The sequence below is a fragment of the Heterocephalus glaber genome, unplaced genomic scaffold, assembly GCF_053883595.1.
Source record: "Heterocephalus glaber isolate CG9 unplaced genomic scaffold, H.glaber_assembly_v1.0 deba00001067, whole genome shotgun sequence".
NCBI lineage: Eukaryota > Metazoa > Chordata > Mammalia > Rodentia > Bathyergidae > Heterocephalus > Heterocephalus glaber.
This window is the reverse complement of record NW_028258187.1, coordinates 4,724,961-4,751,599: the sequence shown is the minus strand read 5'-3', so window position 1 is coordinate 4,751,599 and position 26,639 is coordinate 4,724,961. Positions and strand designations below refer to the sequence as shown.

The 26,639-nt window shown below is 38.7% G+C and overlaps 1 protein-coding gene across 6 annotated transcripts in view; it reads left to right on the top strand.

The window, feature by feature from the left end:
• Positions 1-26,639, top strand: part of Spata17 (spermatogenesis associated 17) — a 195,474-nt gene that overhangs the window by 154,888 nt on the left and 13,947 nt on the right. For all 6 annotated transcript variants that reach the window (XR_015450762.1, XM_004867388.4, XM_087209870.1 and 3 more), the window contains one exon: positions 24,145-24,227. Coding sequence is in view for 5 of the 6 variants with exons in the window: in XM_004867388.4 (XP_004867445.1) it covers positions 24,145-24,225 (81 nt within the window). In the remaining variant the exon portion in view is untranslated. The remainder of the gene's footprint in view (positions 1-24,144; positions 24,228-26,639) is intronic.

The following is a 26,639-nucleotide window of genomic DNA, read 5'->3' as shown; positions in this document are numbered from 1 at the left end:
GATGGGCCAAGACGACTGGACAACTTCAGGATTCCCAGAGGCTCAGACTGAAGAATGAAGAAGACTTTATGGTTCTGTCTGGTACATCCAGCGAGATGTACGAACTCGGGAGTCCCACAATGGACTTCCTCCCCGTAGTGTGTTTAAAGAAAAGTGAGTTTGTTCTTATTTCCTCCTGGATAGCTCAAGAGATGGGTGGACATCTTCAATCATAGTACAATTCTTGAATCAATGTAGACCACCAAAGTTCAAGCAATAATATAGAAGAATTCTGGGCTTCTTATACTGTAGAATATCACACTAACCCTATAGTTGGGAATAAAAGAGAAATTAACTTTTTTCTTGTTTATGTCATTGTTAATTTGAACTTTTTGTCTGAATGTTAATCCCTGTTAATACAGTATCTAAGCATGCCTCTCTGTTGCTTTCACATTTAAGTGACAATTAGAATGTTATAAAATGCCAGGATCACACCCTCTATTTTTTATCTTTATAGAGATTAGGTTGTGAGCATCTATAACTCACAAAAGTAAATTCTCAGATGAGACTACTGCTTTTATTCTGTAGTGGGAAGAGAGAAGGTACATTTGTTAATTATTTTCTTCATCTTAAAGTATTACTTTTTAAACAACTCAACTTTGAATAGCCAACTGTTACTTCTGAAGTGAATTTTAATTCAACTTTATAATCTTAGTTTATTTACTCTTTTTGTCTAAAATCTTTTTTTTTACTTAAATTCTTTTATTGGTACATTTTAGGTATACAACACAATTACATTTCTCATTGGGAATTGTACCTTTACATAATGCATCTTGGTTCTTATTTTTTCCCCATTCCTAGCCCTCCCTTCACCCCCTCCACCCTTCCCTATTTACAAAGATTTTATTTCCATTTTTTCCATTTCTCATCATTTTTCCTTTCCCTTCTTCCCTTTCCCCTGTCCCTCCCACTACCCCTACCCCTTTGGACCTTTTCTTCCTATTTTGCATTATCAATTATTCATTCTAATCATTGGTAGATTTTAGGTATACAATATAATGACATTCATCGTTGGAAATTTGCACCTTTACACAGTCTCTCTTGGATCTTATTTTTCACCCTTGCCCAGCCCTCCCTTCAACCCCTCCATTCCTATTTACACAGATTTTGTTCCTATTTTTCCATTTTCTCATATTAATCCCATTCCCTTTTATCCTTTCCCCTAGCCCTCCCACTTCCTTCCCCTTTGCCCCTTTTCTTCCTATTTCACATTACTTATTATACATTTAGTCCTTATTTACACTTTCAGTTTCTCACACCAGAGAAACTATTCAGTATTTACACATTTGTTCTTCTGTTGAGTTTCTGGAATCTTAACAATTATATGCCTATTTGTAGATTTTTTTTTTTTTGACCAAGGCTATTTGGAGTCCTATATGCCTCACTTATCTGTATGTCAAGCTCTTTTCCCCTGCTTGGGAAGTTTTCTGCCATTATTTCTGTGAAGAGATCTTTTATGTCATCTGCACTCTCTCCTGTTTCTTCATCGACTCCAGTTAGTCTTATGTTATTCTTCTTTGCATCATCTAGCAGCTGCTGGATTGATTTCTCATGTTCCCTTATAATTTTGAAGCAATTTTTCTTTTCCTGGTCACTAATTGCAATCTTATCTTCTATATCTGAAATTCTGTCCTCACATTGGCTCATTCTGCTGTGTAGACTTTCAGTGGAGTTTTTCGTGTCCTGGAAATCTATTTGCATCTGTTTTATGGATTCCATTTGTTTCCTATGTTGGGATTCCATCATGTTCCTGAGCTCCGCTCTAGATTTATTAATCATGTGTTGCACTAGGAGCACAATTTCTCCTGTTATCTGAGAAATTATTTCTGATTTCATTTTTTCCAGATCCCCTTTTGTTGCCAGTTCAGTGGGTCCAGGTGGTTGAGTAACAGAGTGTTCCATCTCATTTCCCTTTGGGGTTGCTATAGGTAATCTGGGAGTCTAGTTTTGAGACTTATTTATGTGTTTTCTCATTTCAACTGGGGGGAGGGGCTGTTGACGCCTGCATGGATTATGTCCTCTGACCTGGGAGAGGTGGGACAGGGGCCAGGAGCAGCGGTAGGGTTGGTGGCCCAAAAGCACTTTCCTGTGGGCTGGGAGCAGTGGGAGGGATGGTGGCTGGGAAGCTCCTTCCTTTGGTCCAGGAGCAGTGGGATGGTGGCTCAGAAGCCCCTACCTCTGGGCCAGGAGTGGCGGGGCAGAAGGTGGCCCAAAAGCCCTTTCCTCTGGGCTGGGTGTAGCTGGAGAGATGGTAGCTCAGAAGCCCTTTCCTCTGGACCAGGAGCAGTGGGACAGCGGCTCAGAAGCCCCTACCTCTGGACCAGGAGCAGCAGGATTCAGTACCATGGTCTGGTGGTCCGGTGTCCTCTGTGTCTTTGTAGTGTGGAACCAGGTGGCTGTATGGGGGTGGGGGGTGAGTGGTCCAGTGGATTGTTGCCAGGGCGCGGGCTGATTCAGCTTCTTCCCCATGACTCGGGACCTCGGTAGGGCATGCACAGACCTGCCTGTCTGCAACAGGCTGATCTGGCTTCTTCCACGTGACTCGGGACCTTGGCAGGGCATGTGCAGACCTGCCTGTCTGCAGTGGGCTGATTTGGTCTTCTGCATGACTCGGGACCTCGGCAGGGCATGCACAGACCTGCCTGTCTGCAATGGGCTGATTCGGTGTCTTCTGTGCAACTCGGGACCTCGGTAGAGCGTCTTTGTCTAAAATCTTTGGCCCTATAGTTTATATATATCTGATTTTTTTTTCCTTTTATCCTCTTATATCCATTCACTTTTTGACTCTGTATTATAGACTCTATTTTCAGGAGTTGAAGCTGGGAAGTATTCTCTAACACTTATATTCTCTTTCCTTTCCTGTAGAGGATGACTTTCAGATGTCTGCCATATGTGGATCTGCCTTCCTTCCCCAGGGCCTCTATCATGTTTCCCCCACCCCTCTCCTGTGTGAAGACCATTAGACACATCACTGTTCACCTTCATGGAGGGCCTGTGGATTTGGCCCCCTTGTCTCTGGATCAAGACCCCTTTCCATGCTTAAGTTTCAAAGCAGCCATATTCACTTGCATGCATTTCCTTGTTCTCTGGCACTAATACTTGATGAGAGCAATGAAGAACCAGGCTTCGAACTCATTCTGCCCTCTCCCACCCTTCGCTTGGCCTGAGGCCCTGTGTGTGGTCAGTCTCTCGTGGGAGAGCTCCCAGGCCTGCACACAGCCGGCCCCACGACTTAGCTTGTGTAGCTCCGTGGTGCTATAGCTCTCCGCACGCTATCTAGAACTTTTTTGAAATCTCTCTTGAACAAATAATAACCCAAGAGAAATTCAGTGTTAGTGTTTTTGATGAGTCAAGTAAGGAGAACTCCAGAGAAGCTTGCATAGACTGAGCATTATCTGCTGCTGTGAGTGGGATACTTGATTGTGCTGTGTGAGAAGCAGAGCCTTTGGGGGGAATGTGTCCTTAAGGACCCCTCACTTTGACCCCAGACACAGCTGGGAGTTGTTCCAGCTCCTCCCACTGACAGATGGTCCCTGCGCTTGTTAGAGACAGGGAAGAGTTGTGGTAGGGCTCTAGATATATAATTTCCCGGAACAGAAAGTGCCTCTTCCCATGGACTGGCTGGCACCCATGACACACACAACTTAATGCAACACCGTGAAGTTAACATATATTCTATTACATGAACAGTGTGAAAATGCGGACAGGCCCGAACCGTACAGCTGGGAGCAGACGAACTAAAATACTTTGCCCTTCATATCCAAGCTCCTAAAACAACTGAATTTTTAGAAATATCGCTAGTGATGGTTAATACGTATAACATAAGCTCCATGGGCTAAACATGCACCAAGTATTATTCATTAGTACCCTGCATTGCTAAAGAATGTTTGCATAAAAGAAATCTACAAATTATAATTATTTGTCTAGTGTACTAACATCTTCATTCATGACAGTCTTAATGTGACCTTTCAGTGTGAAATAATTTTTAGACTTATCCTTGAAGTGACTATATACTTGTCCAAATTTTACTTAGTAAAATTGAATAAAGTCAAGGATATTCTGTCTCTTATTTGTTAATGATACTGTGTGAATTACCTTTAGAAGATTTTGATTTGTTTGAAATACTTAACTTGATAAACTAACCCTAACCCTTTTAGCTTGTTTTCTTTTTTAAACTGAGTTTCAGCAGCGATAAAACATTTTATGTACATGACACTTAAAGCTGTACATCTTGAAACCAGCGCTGAACACATTCAGATATAATAACATTATTAATACATTGCACAGTTTTCAAATTTTACACACAAAACCAAAGGCTGCTCTGCCTCTTATCAAGCTTAATTCAGACTTTTTCTATTTCTATTAGTAATTTGTATTAACATTCAAATTGCTAATGGCTGTAAAATCTGTTAATACCCCAGTAAACTGTTTTAACATGTTCACTTTTGTACTTGACTTACTTATTCTTATATCAAATCATTTTTATGTCTCTGTAAAATACCTTTATTAAATCAAATAATAGCTTATGCAACATTGTAAGAGTAATTAGCCTCCTTAACAGGTCAAAGGTTTTCATGTATTTGTAAGCAACATTTTTCACATAAATTGTTTACTAAGAATATAGTACATTAATGATTTGTTTTAAAATTACAACTTAAAAGAGACCTGTATATTGGCCACGGTGAGATATATGTTTCTGATAAATTCTTATTTTCAGAACAATATATGTTAAATATGTACATGTAATTGTATGATTCAAAACAATACATGCACAGTTGAATTCAATTTTTTTCTCCTATATTGTGTGAATATGCCAAACATAGAGTTTTAAAAGGCAATGTACATTTAAATTGTTTCATTTTTATGTAGTCTCAGTGCTTATATAATTTCTATATGGTTCAAAAATAAAAGAATGTATTAAAATTGGGGCTATAATCTATGTTGATAATCTTATATTTGACAGTCTTTCACTTATAAGTTCTAAGTAAATTAAGAGTTATATTTATGTGCTCACAATCAATTGTACTTTGAAAAGTAATGACAAACATTCCTCTTCCTTGGTATTTTGGAATCCAAAGTATTTTATTTACACAAGTTTTTTAGTTCAAACTCAGTAAAGTTCAAGCGGATCCAAGTATGAAATAGCTTGTGTCGAAATTCACATTGCATTCTTAATTTGATTTAGTTGGAGAAAAGGACAGTAGTTCAGAAAATACATTTTTAGTAATTGGGATTCAAATATACACATTAAATATTGTATATAAACCACTGAATGTGAATATAATTTTTTTAAACCTTATAGGGGGAGTTGGCATTAGAAAATAATACATTCATTTCTGTTGACTGTTTTATCTGTATTTTGATATGTTTTAATATCTGGACTTACTTATAGAATATATTAATAAAACACTCAGGAAGATGTCATATAGGTTAAAAATAATATCACATAAGAAATCATACATTTAAATATTTAGGATAAATGTAGCTAAGTATTTTGTTTCACTGATTTTAAAAACAACATCTATTACTGAGAGGAATGGGGTTGATGAGTTAAGGGTTGAAGTAGAAATGAAAATTAATTTTAAGAATAGTAAACATGTGGTTCACTAGTTATTTTTTATTTTATTTCTATAACCCTAAAATACATGTATAAAGTATGATCTGTTATTTCTAATGAAAAGTGGTGGACTCCTGACCCACTTCCCACTCTGCACTACACCTCCTTTCCAGAGCCACCTCGCCCAACCCTTCCGTGTTCTAGCTGAGCGATGTGCTGTTGCTCAGTTTCTCAGTTTTCCGTGTTAGCCATTCAACTATGACCTTCAACTATGGTAAATAAAGATTAACTTTCTTACCATTGTCTCCATGTTTTCATAGAGTGTGCGAGGTATGATCAACAAAAACAGTGGACGTTTCAATTTTTTAAAAAAAATTTATTGCAGTGAAAGACACATTTCCATTAATCCCCTCACTTTGAACAATCTTGTCCCATTGTTCTTGTCCCTTTCTGAAACAACTCTGGAAGTCCTCTTTCATCAGTGTCTTTTCTTGGCTGATTTGATGTCTTGAAACAATTCAAAATGTTTACAGTAATTTCTGTCAAGTAAAATTGCTGTCAAAAGAAAATATTAGTTTTGAATAAACAAATATTCAAACATAACATTTTTAAAAATATGTAGATTGTTTCTTATAAAACCAAGTAGTGTCCTATGATATCCTCTTCTGTACCTCTTTATATTTCCTGAAGTTTTTGCTTGCCTTTTTTTCTTCATTTGCTCAATTTTCTTCATACATCTTGTCTTCTCCCCATACCTTGTAATAACTTTCAATACAATTTTTATGTCTGAAAATTCCATCTCACACATTAATTGGTATGGAATATTAAGTCGAAAGTTGTTCTGTTTTAAGCACTGTTATCTGTCATTCTGATTTGGGAAATTTTTTTCTGAATTCTTTTCCTTCTTTTTTATCAGATCCTTTTTACTAGAGCACAATTGTCAGATATCAAATTCTCTAATTGATCTTCAAGTTTGTTTCTTATATCTCTTATTTCTATTTCCCTGTCATTTTGTTTAACCTTCTGAGAGACTCCTTTGTGTTAAATTTCAATTTTCCTGCCAAATTGTCTCTCGTTCTCATGTTATTACTTCACTGAAGCTCTCTTTAATTCTTTCACTTTTTCAAATAGCACCCTATATGTAATGAATGGAGACAATATCCTTTTCTAATGTCTTGTAGGGTACTCATGTTAGATTTTCAGTGCTTTTATTCTACTTTTTACATCCTCTAGACTTCATCTAAATCATTTGTTTGCTTATCTCTAGATCTCTGACTTTTAGAGGTTTTTTTAAGTATCTGTTGATCTTTTTTCATTTAATAATGAGGTACAGAATTACTACTTGATATCACTGTATACCCGAGTGGAGTTTATTTTACTAGAGAGGTCATGTTCTATGGAGGAACCATTGTCTGTAACCAGTTTTTCCAACAAAAAATTGTCTAATACCCTGACACATATTCTACTCTTCTGAGACTGGGAATGGGAATAAAATGAAATTCTCACCCTTCAGGGTGGGGACTTTGACTTCATTCTTGGTGCAGTGGTCCCACCTATCCACAGCATGGTGCAGATTCCCCAGTGTATAGTTCACACTGTGGACAATTGCAAACCTTCTCTAAGCGATCTATTTCCTGTACATAAGTTCTTACTTTCCTTCTGAGGATCTGGCAACTAAGTTTTTTGTAACAAACTGACAATTAGCAGGCTAACAGGAGAAAAAAAACCCCACAAAACTTGATCAACATGCATATATCCATTGGAGACACAAAATATGAAACTCAAGGCTCAGAGCAATTGAGGAATAGCCTCTTCCGAAGAGAGAGGAAAGTGGAGAATTTGATCAATTTCAGAGGAGTAGTGAGTGTGTTTTAGGGATATGAATGGAATTAAAAATCACACAGTGGTGTGGGACAAATTTTCTCTGTGTTCGATATTCAGTCTCTCCCTCCCTGTTATGAACTGAATCTTCCTGGGTGAATGGAACTTCAGTAAGAAGTTTAGAGGAAATTGTGCTCCTCTTTGCTTACTTGGTCTTTAGGTAGAAAAGTGAATTTCAGAGAAAAATGTGCTTGGCACTGCCCCTTCCCAGCTGCTCTTGGCTTGAAGTTCATATTTTGGGTTGTCTTTTCCTGAGGCTCAGCACATACTCCTCCCTGTGGTAAAAGTTTAATTTATAAATTAGGCGCAGTAAGAGATTAAAAACAATTACTAAGCGTAAACTATAGCTATAACAATGTGCTGTAATAAAAGTTATTGAAAAATTATGAGTTACTTAAAGTATTTCTGAAATTTTCCACTTAATATTTTTGGACTGCGGATGGCCACGGATAACTGAAATTGCAGAATGCAAAACTTCAGATGAAAAGGTGCAGTATGCTGTTGGGGGAATGGGCTGGTGCACCGGGTCCTCCTCCACCCACCCCAGAGAACACCTCCGATACCAGTGAGGGTGGAGCAGTGAGGAGCATCCAGGAGGAGCGCCTGGTGGGGAGGATGGAGTAGATGTTCCTTGTGGAGACTTCCAGCCAAGCCCTACGCCTGGCTTTGCCTGCTGAGACAGCAGAAGCTCCCAGTGCCTGCTGTGCCTTCAGCAGAAAGAATAGAGTGGACTCTTGTCAGCTTCCCTCTCCTCAGAGGTCCTGTTTGTCTTTCTTTTTAGATCTGGTACATCTCTTTGTCAATTTCTCATCACAAATTGTCATCTGTGGCCACTGCTGTCATCTAGTTTCATTCAGATGTAATTTGCTGGGTGGTTATAATTCTCCATGTTTGAGGGGCACATTTCTGAGAGGATAAAATAAGGTAAAACTTCATCACATGGCCTTTTAAAACTAAAAGTCAGCTAGTGAATAATTTCAATACATAGGTCTGTGCAACTTTTATAGGAAGGCTTTTGGAATAATGGCAATGATGTAATATTGTTTTCATAATAATATTATTATAATTATGTTTATTTCATAAAATTTTGGTTATAACATGATTATGATTATGTTTATTCACTAAAAACATAACACCACAGCATTTTATTCTCATCTACAGGGATTTATTTTCAAGTACATTTGAGTATTTTAGATGCATGGAATAACACAGGCGGTCTAGCTCCTACCCCTAGGAACCTCACGGCCTACTGAGATGGAGTTTGTAAGATTATTGTAATGTAAAACAAAAAAATAAACAAACGGGACATGAGAAGGGAACAGTGATGCATCATAGGTATTCAGTGCAGAGAAACTTAATTTACATCTTGAGAGAGAAGGATCCCCAGAGGAAGCAGAATTTTTCTATAACACAGTGTTTGCGTAGGTTTTGCACCTACTAATAGCTTAATAAATATTTGCTTAATATGATAAATACCGATCAGCTTTGCTGGCTTGACATTTTCCTTTCCATTTCTGTTAGTGGTAAATACTCTCTCTAGTGTAGTGTATGGGCAGCAATCAGATTCACTTATGCCTGTCTTAGATTTCCTGAGAGAAATTAACGAAAACATTTCTACAGAGAACATTGGCCATTCAATGACAGTTATTGATATATCCTATAATTACAAGGAAAGAAATTCTTCCTGTGAGAATTCCATTATATTAATGATGCATGTGTATTATTAAGAATTATAAGTATTGAGTAATAAAGCTTCAAGTTCACATGTTCCCAGATGTTATTTTGGGGCTACTTGATTAACAATTTTTCAAAAACATAAGCAGTAATTAGAAATCTTTCATAATTTCTTTCAGAAACCACACTTGATTTTAATTCTTTCACTTGAAAAAGCTTGTAAGAAAAAAACTGTCAGAACTATTGACATTTTTTTATAGCTTGACAAAATTAGGCATAATTAAAATGAAATGTTTGTTGCATAAATTAAACTGCAATTAATATGTTTTCTGCTGCTGTTTGAAGGATAAGATTAAAATGGAGTTGTTAGCTGGTGCCCTGCTGTGAGACTAATTTCTTGATTTTTTTTTTACCACACATTATCAGACGCCTTCTCAGTGTAAGAGAGGAAGCCAACAAGTAGAAAAACACTGTTTGATGAAAATGGTATACAGAAGGAGATAAACTGACTTTTATGAAGGCAAGGCAGTATTGCATTTTATTTTAAGATCTGATGACTAGTCGATTTCAAGGGTAAGATTTGCACTTTTAAAGCCACTAAAATAAGTAGAAAATTGCCTTTCATTTTAGTTAGCCATGCTTTTAAATTAGCTAGCTTATTGTTTCAGAAGTGTTTGCCTTTTCAGGAGAGACTGAGAAAATGAACAAGACATGTGCATAGACCTCCCAGCCAGCTCACCAAGAATTCACGATAAATCCCATTGTCAATTCTGGAGGATGAACAATTTTAGGAAAATTGCATTGTCTTGAGAGAGAATCCATTTTTCTCAGCAGATCCTACAGCCACAGAAAAAGAACACCTAACCTCAACAAAAGTCTGTTATTGCTGTTAGAAAGAAAGAAACCCAGCTGCCACCTTCTTGGACAATGCATCATGTATTCTTTCTCTTTGAACTTTCTCGATGAATTACTTGGTGACTTTAGACACCGATTGTGGTAACAATGATAGAATAGGTGGCCATTATTAATGGTCTCCTTATTCCTCCATGTGTCCCTCTTGGTCAGTGCTGCTCAGGAGGTGGAAATCCACCAGTGGGAATTAGAAGTGATGGGGTAGGGCTGAGCATTTGCATACCTTTCTCTAGCCTTGGTGCTAGCAGGAGCCAGAAGCTGGGTCCAAAGTTTTACCCCCAAAATATCTTATAGCAAAAAAAATAAACCAAAGCGATCTTTTTAGGGCAGCTCAGTGGGTTTTGGCCACTTGAAGTGACCCTGGTGTTGTAGTGACAAAGCGAGAGTTGGTGGCTCTTGTTCCTGTGACTACTCACACCTCCCGCAGTCTTGCATTCAGCTGTCCCCAATGCCAGTGCAATCTCCCTCACACTCCAAATCCTCCCCACACCCGCATCGCTTTGTCTGCACTGTCATCTCTCTCCCTTCCTGCCTGTCTCTCTTTTTATTTTTCTTCTCTTCTCTTTTCTCTCTTTTTTTTCCTTAAATACTTTTATTGGTATATTTTAGGTATACAACACAATTACATTTCTCATTGGGAATTGTACCTTTACATAATGCATCTTGGTTCTTATTTTTTCCCCATTCCTAGCCCTCCATTCACGCCCTCCACCCTTCCCTATTTCAAAGAATTTATTTCCATTTTTTCCCTTTCTCAGCATTTTTCCTTTCCCTTCTTTCCTTTCCCTTGCCCCTCCCACTACCCCTACCCCTTTGGACCTTTTCTTCCTATTTTGCATTATTGATCATTCATTCTAATCATTGGTACATTTTAGGTATACAATATAATGACATTCATCGTTGGAAATTTTCACCTTTACATAGTCTCTCTTGGATCTTATTTTTCACCCTTGCCCAGCCCTCCCTTCAACCCCTCCATCCCTCCCTATTTACAAAGATTTTGTTCCTATTTTTCCATTTTCTCATATTAATTCCATTCCCTTCTATCCTTTGCCCTAGCCCTCCCACTTCCTTCCCCTTTGCCCCTTTTCTTCCTATTTCACATTACCTATTACACATTTAAGTCCTTATTTACACTTTCAGTTTCTCACACCAGAGAAACTATTCGGTATTTATACACTATTTATTTCACTTAAGAAGAGTATGGCCTCAATGTGCATCCACTTAGCTATAAATGTCTCTAGTTTCTCATTTTTTATGTCTGAGTAGTACTCCATTTTATAAAAAAAACCACATTTTCTTTATCCAGTCTCCAGTTGATGGGCATTTGGGCTGTTTCCAAGTTTTAGCTATCACAAACTGTGCTGCTATGAACATGGGTACACATATATCACTGAGGTATGATTCTTTTAATTCTTCAGGGAAGATCCCCACCAGTGGAATAGCGGGGTCAAATGGGACTTCCAGTCCTAGTTCTTTGAGGTATCTCCATAATGATTTCCACAGTGGTTGCACCAGTCTACACTCCCACCAGCAGTGGAGCAGGGTTCCTCTTTCCCCACAGCCCCGCCAGCATTTGTTATTGGTTGATTTCATGATAGCAGCCATTCTTTCTGGAGTGAGGTGGAATCTCAGTGTTGTTTTCATTTGCATCTCTCAAATGACCAGTGATGTTGAACATTTTTTCATGTATTTATTTGCTATTTCTACTTCTTTGTCTGAGAAATGTCTGTTCATTTCAGATGCCCATTTTCGGATTGGGTCTTTAAATTTGGGAGGTCTGATCTTTTTAAGTTCTTTAGAGATTCGAGATAGTAGAACTTTGTCTGAGGAAGAGCAGGTGAAGATTTTTCCCCACATTGTGGGTTGTCTCTTCACACTGCTGGTGGTTTCTCTTGCTGTGCAGAAGCTTTTTAATAAGAAGAGATCCCATTTGTTGATTGTTTGTGCTAGTTCACGGGCAACTGAGGTTTTGTTCATAAAATCTTTTCCTACACCAATGTCTTCAAGAGTTCTACCTAACCTCTGTTCCAACTGGTTCAGAGTTTCTATTTTAATATTTAGATCTTTAATCCATTTCGATTTTAGTTTAGTGCATGGTGAGAGATATAGGTCTAGTTTTAATCTTTGGCAAGTTGAAGCCCAATTTTTCCATCACCATTTATTAAAGAGGCTATCTTTCCTCCAGTGAGGGTATTTGGCTCCTTTGTCAAAGATGAGATAGCTAAGTGTGTCTGGCATTGTTTCTGCATCTTCTAATCTGTTCCACTGGTCCTCAGGTCTGTTTCTTTGCCAGTACCATGCTGTTTTTATCACAGTAGCTTTGTATTAGAGTTGCAGGTTGGGGATTGTGGTACCCCCTACCGTGTCTCTGTTACCTAGAATTGCTTTTGCTGTTCTGGGTCTCTTCTTGTTCCAAATGAATTTTTGGATTGTTTTCTCAAGGTCCATGAAGTATGCTGCTGGGATCTCAATTGGAATTGCATTGAATCTATATAGCAGTTTTGGAAGTATGGCCATTTTCACTCTATTAATCCTTCCTACCCAGGAGCAGGGGATGTTTGTCCATTTTCTGATATCATCTTCAATCTCTCTTTTCAGAGTGCTATAGTTTTCAGAGAAGAAGTCTTTGATTTCTTTTGTTAGGTTGATTCCTAGGTATTTCAGTTTTTGGATGCTATTGTGAAAGGAATTATTTGCTCTATTTCTCTCTCAGTGAGTCTGTCATTCATGTAGAGGAAAGCTATTGATTTTTGTGTGTTGACCTTGTAACCAGCTACTTGACTGAATTTGATTATTAAGTCTAGAAGACTTTTGGTGGAGTTCTTGGAGTCTTCTATATACAGTATCATGTCATCTGCAAATAATGACAATTTGACTTCTTCATTTCCTATCTTTATTCCTTTTATTTCTTTCTCTTGTCTAATTGCCATGGCTAATGTTTCCAGAACTATACTGAACAAGAGTGGTGATAGTGGACATCCTTGTCTTGTTCCTGATTTTAGTGTGAAGGATTTCACTTTTTGATCATTTAGTATGATATTGGCTGTTGGTTTTTCATAGATGGCTTCTATCAGTTTGAGGTAGAGACCATCTATTCCAACTTTTTGTAGGGTTTTTATCATAAATGCTTGTTGGATTTTGTCAAATGTTTTTTCTGCATCTATGGAGATAATCATATGGTTTTCGTCCTTGGCTCTATTGATATAGTGTATTACATTGATTGATTTTCATATATTGAACCATCTCTGCATCCCTGGGATGAATCCCACTTGATCAGGGTGTATGATCTTCTTGATGATCTTCTGCATTCTATTTGCCAGTATCTTATTAAGGATTTTTGCATCTATGTTCATTAGTGAGATTGGCCTATAGTTCTCCTTTTTGGTTGGGTCTTTCTCTGCTGTGGGGATCAAGGTGATACTTACTTTCAGGAATGAATTTGGGAGTATTGCTTCCCTTTCAATTTCATTGAAGAGTTTAAACAGTAGTGGCAGTAGTTCCTCTCTAATTGTCTTATAGAATTCAGCAGTGAAGCCATCAGGGCCTGGGCTTTTCCTAGTTGAGAAGTTTTTAATTACATTTTCGATTTCATTGGTTGATATTGGGTTGTTTAGAATTTTTATGTCTTCTTTGTTCAACTTTGGTAATTCATATGTATCTAGGAGTCCATCCATTTCTTCTGTGTTGTCCATCTTATTGATGTACAGGTTCTGGAAGGTAGGTATTGATGATCCTGTGGATTTCTGCTGGGTCTGTTGTAATTTCACCCTTTTCATTCCTAATTGCATGGATTTGGGCCTTTTCTTTCCTTTTTCTGATAAGTTTCGCTAAGGGTTTATCAATTTTGTGGATTCTTTCGAAGAACCAACTCTTGGCTTCATTGATTTTTTGTATCGTTCTCTTAGTCTCCATTGCATTGATTTCTCCTCTGATCTTTATAATTTCCTCCCTTGTATGAGCTCTGGGGTTGTTGTGTTCTTCTTTTTCTAGAAGCTTGAGGTGCAGCATCAGGTTGTTTAATTGGTCTTGTTCTGTTTTCCTAATATGTGTATTCACTGCTATGAATTTCCCTGGTAAGATTGCTTTCATTGTGTCCCATAGATTCTGATATGTTGTATTGTCATTTTCATTTAATTGAAGGAACTGTCTGATTTCTTCTTTAATTTCCTCTGTGACCCATTGGTTATTCAGAAGTGTGTTGTTCAGTTTCCACATGTTTGTGAAATTTTTCGAGTTTCTTTTGCTATGGATCTCCAATTTCATCACACTATGTTCTGATAATATACAGGGACTAACTTCAATTCCTTTGCACTTACTTTAACATGTTCTATGTGTGAGTATGTGGTCTATTTTGGAGAATGACCCATGTGCAGCTGAGAAGAATGTGTATTCTGATTTTGTGGGGTGGAAGACTCTATAAACATCTGTTAAGTTCATTTGTTGAAGAGTTCAATTGAGTTCTAGTATTTCATTACTTATGTTTTGTCTAGTTGATCTATCTATTTGTGACAGTGGGGTGTTGAGGTCCCCCACTGCAATTGCGTTAGTGCATATTTGACTTTTCATGTCCGTTAGTATTTGTTTTATATAGTTGGGCACACTAGTGTTTGGTGCATAGATACTTATGATTGTCATCTCTTCCTCTTGGATTCTTCCCTTTACAGGGATGTAGTGTCCTTCTTCATCTCTCTTCATCAGTGTTGGTTTGAAATCTATTTGATCTGCAAAGAGGATATCTTCTCCTGCCTTTTTTCAGGTTCCTATCACATGGAGTATTGTTTTCCACCCTTTAACTTTCCATCTATAAGTTTCCTTTTGAATTAAGTGTGTTTCTTGTATGCAGCATATTGTTGGATTTTGCTTCTCACCCATTCTGCCAGTCTATTTCTTTTGATTGGTAAATTGAGACCATTAATGTTGATGGTTATAACCGAAACGTATTGACTTATCATTGCCATGACTTTTTCTTTTTGTTGGGTTCTCTCCTTTTACATTTAATTTCTTGTCATGCCAGATGGGTTCATTCTGCTTTGCTTCCTGGGGTTGTGATCCTCAATGTCTGTTCCTAGGATATTGTGTAAAATGTTTTGGAGTGCTGGTTTGTATTCACGAAGTTCCTAAGGTGCCCTTTGTCATGAAAGTATCTTATTTCTCCATCAATTTTGAAAGATAGTTTTGCAGGGTACATCAATCTGGGTTGGAGGCTGTTTTCTTTTAGGGCTTGGAATATGTCACTCCAAGCTCTTCTTGCCTTGATGGTTTGTGTTGAGAAGTCTGCTGTAATTCTGATGGACTTTCCTTTGTATGTGATTTGTTTCTTTTCTCTAACTGCTTGTAGACCTTTGTTCTTCTGTTGAGTTTCTGGAATCTTAGCAATTGCATGCCTATGTGTAGGTTTTTTTTGATCAAGGCTATTTGGAGTCCTATATGCCTCATCTATCTGTATGTCAAGTTCTTTTCCCCTACTTGAGAAGTTTTCTGCCATTACTTCTGTGAAGAGTTTTTTTTATGTCATCTGCTCTCTCTCCTGTTTCTTCATTGACTCCAATTAGTCTTATGTTATTCTTCTTTGCATCATCTAGCAGCTGCTGGATTGATTTCTCATGTTCCCTTATAATTTTGAAGCAATTTTTCTTTTCCTGGTCCTTAATTGCAATCTTATCTTCTATATATGAAATTCTGTCCTCACGTTGGCTCATTCTGCTGTGTAGACTTTCAATGGAGTTTTTCATCTCCTGGAAATCTATTTGCATCTGTTTTGTGGATTCCATTTGTTTCCTATGCTGGGATTTCATCATGTTCCTCAGCTCATCTCTAGATTTATTAATCATGTCTTGCACTAGGAGCACAATTTCTCCTGTTATCTGAGAAATTATTTCTGATTTCATTTTTTCCAGATCCTCTTTTGTTGCCAGTTCAGTGGGTCCAGGTGGTTGAGTATCAGAATGTTAAATCTCATTTCCCTTTGGGGTTGCTGTAGGTGATCTGGAAGTCTGTGTTTGAGACTTATTTACATGTTTTCTCATTTCAACTGAGGGGGGGCAGGGGTGTGCTGTTGGCGTCCACGAGGCTCACCTCCTCTGAGCTGGGAGAGGTGGGACAGTGGCCGGGAGCGGCATTAGGGATGGTGGCCTGGAAGCCCCTTCCTCTGGGCCTGGAGCAGCAGAACAGACAGTGGCCCAAATGCCCTTTCCTCTGGGCTGGGAGTGGCAGGAGGGATAGTGGCCGGGAAGCCCCTTCCTCTGGACAAGGAACAGTGGGACAGTGGCCCAAAAGCCCTTTCCTCTGGGCCAGGAGTGGCAGGACTGGCTTTTCCAACTATAAAAATGAGTATGTCTTCATTGTGGGCCTGCTTCTGGCACGCTTGGATGATGTCGTCCTCACGCATTGCAGACTCTTCACTTTGCAGCCACCAGGAGTCTCTCTCATCAAGTTTCATCTGGAGGCCTGTGGTGGAGGCTCAGGCTTGTTAACCCAGTTTACTGTGTGATCCAAGAAGATCACAAGTTCAAGCCCAGCCTGGGCAACAGCAATTTAGCAGACCCTGTCTCAAAAACAATTAAAAAGGGCTGAGGATGTAGCTCTGTGAAGCTGCTGGATCCAGTTCCCAGTATCACAGGAAAAAATGTTCCAGCTAGAAAGGCTCCTTAATCCAAGGCAGTGAGGTAGGCCTAGTCAAGACTCGCTAGTGCTTGCGGGCAGCAAATGTGGGAGACTTTCAGAGCTCGGAGATAGTGCCTCTTTTCTCTCTTTCTTTTCCTTCCTTTCCTTTATTTTTCCTTCTTTCTCTTCCCTCTCCTCCTCTCTCTTCCTTCCTCCCTTCTTTCTTTCTTTCTTTCTTTCTTTCTTTCTTTCTTTCTTTCTTTCTTATTCTTCCTGTCTTTCTTCCTTTCCTACAGATTTCAGCTCCATGAAGACAGGAATTTTTGGCTGACTTGTTCATTGCTGAATCCTTACCACCTGGAATAGTGCTTTGCTTAAGTGGGCACTTAATGAAAATGAAAGAAAGCTTGAGTAAATGAATGTGTAAAACCTTATCCTGCAAAAAGAGCAGGAAGACGTTAGCTTAACAAACCAGATAATTCCAGACGGTAGTATTCAAACTTAGATTTAGTAGATGATCCTAAGAATACTTTCTACGAATGCTTCATTAATACATTATTTACCTCACAGAGTTAAACTGAAATATTTTCCCCATTAAACTAAATTTCAGGTTAATGGATACAGACTGAGTATCCCTAATCTGAAAATCCAAAATCTGAAATGCACCCAAATCTAAGACACTTACTGTACATCATCATGTAGCCACAAGTGGAAAACTATACCCTGAAACTTTTGTTTCATCTTCAAAATTACTAAAAATGATTGTATACAATTACAGTTGGCCATGTGCACAAGGTATATGTGAACATAATTGATGTTTGTATTTGGACTTGGTCCCACCTCCGAGCAACATTATGTGTATACAGTTACCCCCCCCAAAATAAAAACCCCACAAAACAAATCACTCCTGATTGCAGGTATTTTGGATGAGGGATACAGAACTCACATATGGTTAATGTTCATGAGGATCATTGAATTCCTTAGTTACCTTGTGTATTTGTGTTCTTATTCATTTGTTCAATTGTGCAGTATTATTTATGTCCCAGGAGGTGTAGTATCTGTAATATTTGTGTCCTGGGAGGCATAGTATCTGGTAGAAAGTGCAAGTTCATGGCACAGTAAGTTTATCATAAAAGAAATTGACTGTATTATATAGATGATTCTTATTATTTGCAGTGTTTATGTTCTATAAAGTAACCCTAACACTGAATTAGTGAATCCTAAAACAGAACTCAAAACTTAGGATGACTCTTTTTATAGTTAGGTTCAATTAAGAATGGAAAACCATATAGAAATGTAATTGGACAGAGGGGTGTGATGTAATACTAATAGGCTGAGGGGGAAATCCAGTGTGGCCTGTCTACTAGGATACTTCTTGGCCTCTGTGTAGCATTTCTCCTCTTGAGTATCTGCCAGGACCTTCTGAAATCAGGGTCTTATGATCTACTTTCTGACAGGGTAGGTCAGGGAATCTCTTTATGGCTGGCTCCTACACACAAGGGTGAGGGACGGTTAAAGTAATATTTCTAGGTTTTATGGCTGGCTTTGGGGGAGAGGGACTCTAGTGTCTATGACATGCCTTAGGTAAGAGGAATGTTAGTGTCTATGGCCTGCCTTGAGTGAGAAAGGGAATCAGAAGGGCAGGAAAAAGTCAGAAAGAATCTTGCTTCTGAGCCTCTTTCCTACAGGTCAAAGTACTAAGCTTTCCAAGCCCCATACTTTGGGGTTTGGTCTCAACACAGCAAATTACTATGACTATGTAGGTATTGATTTGGGGACTTACAAATTAATTTAGCAAGTAGGCAAATTTGCAAAGAAAAAGTCTAAATAATGAGGACTATTGATAACTATGATCTTAGAAAGAGGTCATCATTAAACCACCAATGTAGACTATTTGCTGTGAATCTAGGCATTACCTTTCTTGCAAAATAATATTGAACTGACAGATTCTGTAACTTCTGCAACTCAAATAACTGCCTGTATATTCTTTTGTCAAAACCTTAGAGACACTTGTCATTACTGTTTTCTATGCATAATCAGTGTCACAGAACCAGGCCTGTGGTACTGTTGCATAGTAGGCTACGCACAGAAACAACAAGTTTTGCAAGAGAGTAAGTTTCTTCATGATTGACCAAGTGTGAGACCAAAACCCCAAGTCCAAAACTGACCTTTCTTATGATAGGTTCTGGAGATAAAGAAGCTGAGTGGACTGAGGCATGGGGTAGAGTGATTGGAGGTGAAATAATCCATGTTCTACACGTGTGTAATCAATCTTTATAAATCATCATGGGATGATTCAGAAAATGATTCAGAAAATGGGTTTGGTGTGATCTGAGGGGGTAGTTTGGGCCCTCTAAGGTCCAAAGGCCACCCATCAAGCACCTATGCAGGCCCAAGGGAACAGGGGGTGGTTCCAACAAAGGTGGTCAAGTCCCTGAAAAGTAACCCAGCCAAATACACCTCAGAAGTGTTTTCTACAGCAAAGCTAAGAGGATACTAATAATAGATTGCTCAACTGTGTGATCTCCAAAATTAGCGATTTTTAAAGTCAACAAAAAGCAAGTAACTAAAAGCAAGTGAAGCTGGAGGATTCATTCAGGTTTTCTCTCAATTTCAAGAGCAAAATTTGATCTTGCAGGAGGAACACTGGGTGATCCTTTAAGCTAGCCTGTGAACTCCCACTGGAACTCCCATTTGAGGTCTCATTCAGGAAATGGTTTTGATTAAAATAGTACTTCCCGTCCATCCAAAAGTTCTTGCTGCCCTGTTTTTGTTTTAACCCTAAGAGAAAAATCTTTGCAATATTTCAAAGATGAATATATAAAAATGTGTTAAGCTGAGTGACATGAGCGTAACTTTGGTTTTCACCCTGCCCTTCTAATCCCAGAGCTTTCAGCGCTGTCTTGCTCACTAACATTCAACCCTGATGTGTAAGGAGTCCATTGTGATATCAGGTGAAAAGCCTTAAATAACTAGATAAACAGTGCAGCTGCCAACCTAAAGTAATCTTACACTTAGGGGTGAGTGCCCAGGAAATTTGCTCTTTGTCATTTTGACTTGGAGTTGAAAATGGACCCGGGCTACATTCCAGCTCAAAGAGCCGTTCACTTCCAAAGACTCCTAAATTGTCCCAAGGAGCTCATTTTGGCAGTAGATTATTTGTGTTTGGCTGGGCATCCTATTAGTAAAGCTGTCTACTCTGGCAGGCGAAGGCTATGGCAGGATTTAGAATTACCATCCCCAGTGTTTTTTCTTGATGAGGTTATTTTTCAGAAGCGCCATCTCCCAACCTCCACCTCAACAGTGACACTCAACGAGAGTTGAGCAGGTGGTTTTTTTGAGCTCAGAGTCACTCATGGCAGGATGACAGTTTTGAGTCAGAGGCAAATTTTAAAGAAATAATCAGGACCAGACTTTTTCCCAAATCAAAACTGTCAGAGTCATATAGCCACTCCTTTCTACACCAGAGCTCAGTTATTGGCTGTCCAGCCCTAAGGAAGAATGTGGGATTGCAGATGAAGAACTATGAGTAGAAAAGATTTTCTGAAAGATTTCTTTTAGAGTAGGAATTCCAAGAGTCAGTCTTTGTTATCAACACAATTGTCAGTGACTACTGTTGGATACTAGATAGGACTAAGTTCTGGTAACCACTGGCTGGATACTAGCATGGAGCCTGACACACTGTAGATCCCTGAATGTCAGGAGAACCCACAGAACACGCAGATGCAGGTATCAGAGTCTGGGGAGGCCTCATTATGCCAGAGGAGCCCAAAAGTAAGAACACAATAAGATCCACGGGATTAAATAAAAAATATTAGAGGTTTTTTAAATTTTTATCTCATCAATGTGTATCTCATCTATGTGTGTAATACTACAATATTTTACAAATATAATTAACACAAGTGATTAATCATATACAGTATTCATGGTTCTTGTTCAAAATGGTTTCACTCATGAAGAAGTTATGTTTCACCACAGTATTGCTCCAAATTTGTCTAAGTGCAAATGGAATTTACTTCATTTGATTTTTGAAAGAACATAGTAAGTGCAATGTGAATAGACTTCTGCTGTTGATGGAATGGGGGCAGAAAACAGGAAGACTGAGCGCCAGGTGCTCTCCAGGGTTTCATCTTCACAACAACACCAAGTGACAGACCTCCCCATTGCACAGATGATGGAACGGGATGCGTCAGGGAGTGTTCCTGTGCTGCTGTGTTCTGGAACAAATTTCAGAGAATTGGTATCATTTCTTCCTTGGCTAGTTGAATCCCCTAGTGAGATGATCTTAGCCCATTTGAAGATATTAATCATTGGTTCAGTTTTTAAAAACTAGATGAGTACAGGCTTGTTCAGATTGTCTGTTTCTCCTTGTGTGGATTTTAGTAGATTGTGTCTTTAAAGAAATTGGTCCATTTCAACTGCATTATCTAATTTGTCTTCCTAGAGTTCCTCATAATATTCCTTTATCGTCCTTTCCTGTTCATAGAGTCGCAAGCGATGATCTGTTTCATTTCTGGTATTAGTGATTTGTGTATTCCCTCTTTTGGTTAGCCTGGTTATAAGTTTACCAATTTTACTAATGTTTGCAAGGAAGCAGCTTTTGATTTTACTGATTTTCTTGGTTCTCCATTTTCAATTTCATTGATTTCTGCTTCAAATCCATTATTTCTTTTCTCCTACTTATTTGGATAGAATTTGCTTTACTTTGTCTAGTTTCCTAAAGTAGAGTGTAGATTATTGATTTTAGATCTTTCTTCTTTTCTACTGTGCTACAGATTTCTCCACAGGCACTGCTTTTGCTACATTCAGTAAACAAGTTTGATAAATTTTAATTTTCATTTTTATTTAGTTTGAAGTATTTTTTGTTTATTTCTCTTGAGACTTCCTTGGCCCAAATATGTTATTTAATCTTTAAATATGTGTAGAGGCCCCATCTACCCTTCTGTTACTGACTTCTAAGTTCATTCTGTCATGGTCAGCTCACTTCGCCTGCTTCCTATTTTAAACTTGTTAGGCTGTGTCTTAGGGCACAGGGTGTAGTCTGTCTTGGTGAATGTTCCATGTGAATTTGAGAACCACATTCATCCTGCTGCTGTTGGACAAAATGATCTGTAGATCAGACGGACAGTGCTGGGTTCAGTTCCATTTTACCCTTGCTGATTTTCTATCTGCTGGATCTGCCCTTTACTGATAAAGGGGCATTGATGCCTCCAACTACAGTCATAAATTCATCTATTTCTTCTTGCAGTTCTATCAGTTTTGGCATCATGGGTTTTGACGCTCAGGTGCTAGGTGCATATACACTAAGGATTGATATGTCTTCGTGGAGATTTGACCACTTTGTCACTGTGTAATGCTCTTCTCTGTCCCTGATAATGTCCCTTATTCTGAAGTCTGTTTTGTCTGAAATTAATGTAGCAAATCTAGCTTTCTTTTGGTGAGGGTCAGCATGGTATCTCTGTCTATATTCCTTTTGGTTCACTCTGAGTTTTGTATTTAAAGTGGGTTTTATATAGATGTACTGTTGGCTTTTCTTTTTATCTTTTTTCATTGGCATATTTAAACTGTTCACATTTAAAGTTGGATTAATGTCTCCAACAGTGACAGCTGATTCCCCCTCTTGCTCTTTTCTGTTGTTAGGCACGCTTTTAGGCTCTCTGGGTTTCAATAGGCATTTTCTGTGATTCCATTCTTTCCTTGCTCTTAACTTACCAATGATCCTTCTTTCAAAATTTTCTTTAGCAGTTACTCGAAGGTGTGGAATTTGTATTTACAGTAAGTCCAAGTCTACTTTCAGATGCTGTCGCCGCCCACCCGGGCCGTGTGACCACTTGTTCACAGATTAGGCCCCAGTTCTCCTCCAGACGCTCCCATGTGTGGTACTGCTATCACTCACCTCACCCACAGGCTGTGGTCATCACTCACACTGTTATTGTTACTTTAAACAAAAGCTGTTATCTGTTAGGTTAAGCATAGGAAACTGCTATCTGTTAGGTTAAGCATAGGAAAAACAGTTTTATTTTACCGTCATTCCTTCTTTAGTACTCTTCATGTCTTGGTGTACAGATGAATTTCTAGCCCGTATCATTTTCCTTCCCTCTTAAAACTTATTTTAGCATTTCTGACAAGGCAGGACTACTTTTTTTGGAAGTTAAATAAAGTATTACTAGATGTTTATAAAGATGAAGCTATTCACAGTTCCGTGTTTCAGTCTTCACCAAGAAGTCGCTGTCCTGCTCACAAGGATACCTAAGCTTTGTGCACTCGCATTTAGGAGTGGGATGCACTATGTCCATTGCACAACATTCCTGAGATGGCACAGGCAACTGCTGCATGCAGTGCTCTGGCTTCCACTTACCTTCATACTTACAATCCGGAACATCAGCAACCACAAAAAAACGAGCAGAGATGCTGCGTGCCAGAGGAGAGTGGCACTTTGTTGTTTAAGAGTCAGCTGGGCTCGTGCCATCTAAGAGGAGAGGTGTTGCTCAGATTAATCAATCTTTGATCTAAGCACCTGTTGCTCATATTCTATCTTCACCCCAAGAGTAGTTTGTGTCACAGCCACCGTCCTTCATCTCACTTGGACGTGACCACCACAAAGCGATACCACAGAACTTCTTCCTGGGGCCTGAAAAGTGCTAGTTACAGAGCCAGACCCCCGAGGGCCCGAGGGGGCCATGGGAAGGCGTGTTCCTCCACACGCTGGCTTTGTGTTTGTAAATTCTGGACTCTCAAGAGCCGGCCCAGGGCAGAGAACCTTCCCTCCCACACTTTCCTAAAGGAAAGAATTTGGCCGAAATCATCTCCACCAAGGATAGATTCCTTCTAAGAAGAGACACGCCCACCCCTTTATAGAGTCTAATCATTTATTTACAGCATTCCCTGTGGATTTATAGCTACCTCTGCCATGACCTCACCTGTTTAGCATTCGTGGAGAACATTCATTTCTGTCTCAGCTGAACGCTGCTTGCTTCTCTGGCTGTGCACAAAAAGTAATTGTCATCTTCTCTAGCGTTCATCTCAGTGATGCCTCCCTTCCTCTCAGCCCCTGAGCATTGTCTGAGTCAGTTCAGCACACCGCCTCCTCTGTGACTCACTGGGAGGATGGCATTTCCCTTTCAGCCATTCAGTCCACAGGTGTTTATTCTCCACAAAACCTCTGAAGCCAGGCTAAACGGTCTGGCAGGACCTACTGAGGATGGGTGGCTGTGTCTGAGCTCCGTGTCCCTCCGCTCCACCTGCCCGTGCCCTCTGCAGTGACCAGAGCTCCAGGAAGCCCCAGTGCTCCTGGCTTTCATTGCACACAACTTCCAGAGGTGACCTGCTAATTCTGCTTTGAGTTTTTAATGGGAAATTTGAAGTGCAATTAAAATATGTGTCTCTAGCAATTTCATATACTCTCAATAGTAATGATAAAAATAATACAAAACCATTAAGATCTCTGTGATAATCTTTGATCTTTTTCCTCCTAGGATTTCCAAACTGTATTTCCATCAGTTGATCTCTTCTCAAAGTATGGAAAGTCATATTCAAGAGCTGGGCAGATTGTATAAAGGTAGGCATTTTTGCTAAGAAATGCTTCAGAACCAGAACGTATGTTAAATAATCACATGAAATTGACTTAACTGCCAAGCATTGAAAACCAATTAGACTCCATAAATTCCTTTCTAATCTTTTAAAGGTTTTCAACATTTAAAAATAATAGGTTTTAGTTTTCAAATTTCTTCTCTAAAATGGAGCAAAAGATGGGCGTAGTGGCACAAGCCTGTAATCGCAACCTTCTAGGAGGAAGAGACAGGAGGACTGCAAGTTCAAGCCAAGCCTGGGCCACTAAGCAACTTAGTGAGACCCTCCCTGTCTCCAAATAAAAAAAGGGCTTGGGATAGAGCTCAGTGCGAAGACCCTGAGTTCAATTGACTGTACCAGAAAAAAAGGACCAATAGTACATAAATACGTTAATAGAACTGACAAAATCTAAAGTAATTTTATTTTAAATTAAAGAATATAATAAATTTCTTTATATAATACAATGGAAACATGCTGATGATGTCTGATAACTAAAATACTCTGTACTGTGTCATATAGTGTCATTTAAGGTACTACCTTCAACATGTGCATTATTTGACGTATGTGACGTCTCAGGGGATACCAGCAAATTGGATTCTAGGGACTCTGATTATCAAAGTTTGCAGGATAGACAAGAACAAAGATAACCACATGAAATTCAAGAACAAAATGAACTCTCAATTAACGCTATGTGTAATTATGAAGGTATTTTAGAAGAGAGAAATGATTATCATCGAACTGAGACTCATAGAAAGTATTTTGGCATTTTTAGCCAAATTTAAAGGAAGACAGCAAAGGTCCCAGCAGTCGGAATGGCAGGAATGAGAAATCACACTCGCTGGAATTCCTCAGTATCCTCCCAAGCCTTGAACCAAGGGAAAAACACAGGGTACAGGCAAGGGACCCCACTTCTCTAGGTTGAGTGTGATGGTCCCCTCCGCTGCCCTGGTCACTCAGCAGGCTTTCACTTGGAAGTTAATATGTGAAATGCAGACACTAATATTTATCTCTTAACTACTGTGAAGGAGTATATGAGGGGAAATATAAAATATTCTGAGCGAATGGGAAAACGTATATATAATACCAAGTGGAATTGCTGCATCCGATGTTGCAGAGTATCATTGCCCACTGGAACATTTATCCTGCATTTGTGAGCCACTGTAGGAAACAGACAAAAGTGTCTCATGTTTGTGCCTGACTTCACATTTTAATTCCAAGATGTATTGAGCCCATTTATAATAGTGAGATATTGAAACCAGCTTGAACATTCATTACTATACGCTAACTTAAGTGAAAAATATGATGCAGTTCACAGATGATAAAAACATTAACATAGATCTTTTATCAATTAATTTGAAAAAAGTGCCTACAATGTATTTTTAAGAAAAGGCTCTAGGGCCAGGGATTTAGCTCAGTGGCACTGCACCTGCATTGCAAGCGCAAGGTCCTGAGTTCGATCTCTGGTGCTGCAAAAAAAAAAAAAGAAGAAAAGAAAAGGCCATAAATGCAGGCTGTGTAGTTTGATATCATAAAAGAGAATATATGATATATGTACATATATGTGTTTGCATATAAATCAGTATATAAAACACTTTCATATATGTATATATGTTAAATATATATCATATATGTATGCATTTATACAAAAATGTTAATGGTAGTTTTCTCTGGATGATGAAATCACAGGTAACTTTTTGAAAAATACTTCTTGGTACTTTCATTTTTTGATGTTTTTATGTAATCAGACAAGAAGAAAGAGTTAAAACAAAACGCTCTGATAAGGAATAATTGTTCTGCTCTACCAATTACAAAAACATCTTGACTTTATTCTGCTTAATCATAATAATTTAGAAATGATTACCTTTTTTCCCAAAGACAAAATAATTACGTGCTAAATTATTTATGCTAAAAGACAAGAATGAGTAGCAAATGCTTCACATTATTTTCAATTAAAAGGTGTGTACCATACAAAGAGATAAATATGTGACAAAACTTTTTTAAGTGTCTGACAACTCCTCTCTTGGATTTTTAAGTATCTCATGAATTGAGAGTATTATCAAAACGCCACGCCTGCCTCTTAGATGGGGACTGAACGTCTGGGGCTTCATTTTGCTAAATGGATGGTGGCGGCCTTAGCCGAGACTCCTCTGGAGGTTTAAATTCACAGAATACAGCAGAGTGCTCCCGTTCTTCATCAAGGAGGCGCCACTGGTAGCAAACTGTTGAATAAAGATGCCTTGCTCATGTCTAGAGCTGTCTACTCGATTCCTCTAGCTCGCATCTTTCCATCAGTCCAATTAGAAATAGTGAGGCCTTTATCAGAGGGATCTTTCTTCCGTTAGCATGTCTGAGTTTGGGATGAACAGCTTTCATGTTATAGTCAATACACTGAGATTTCAGC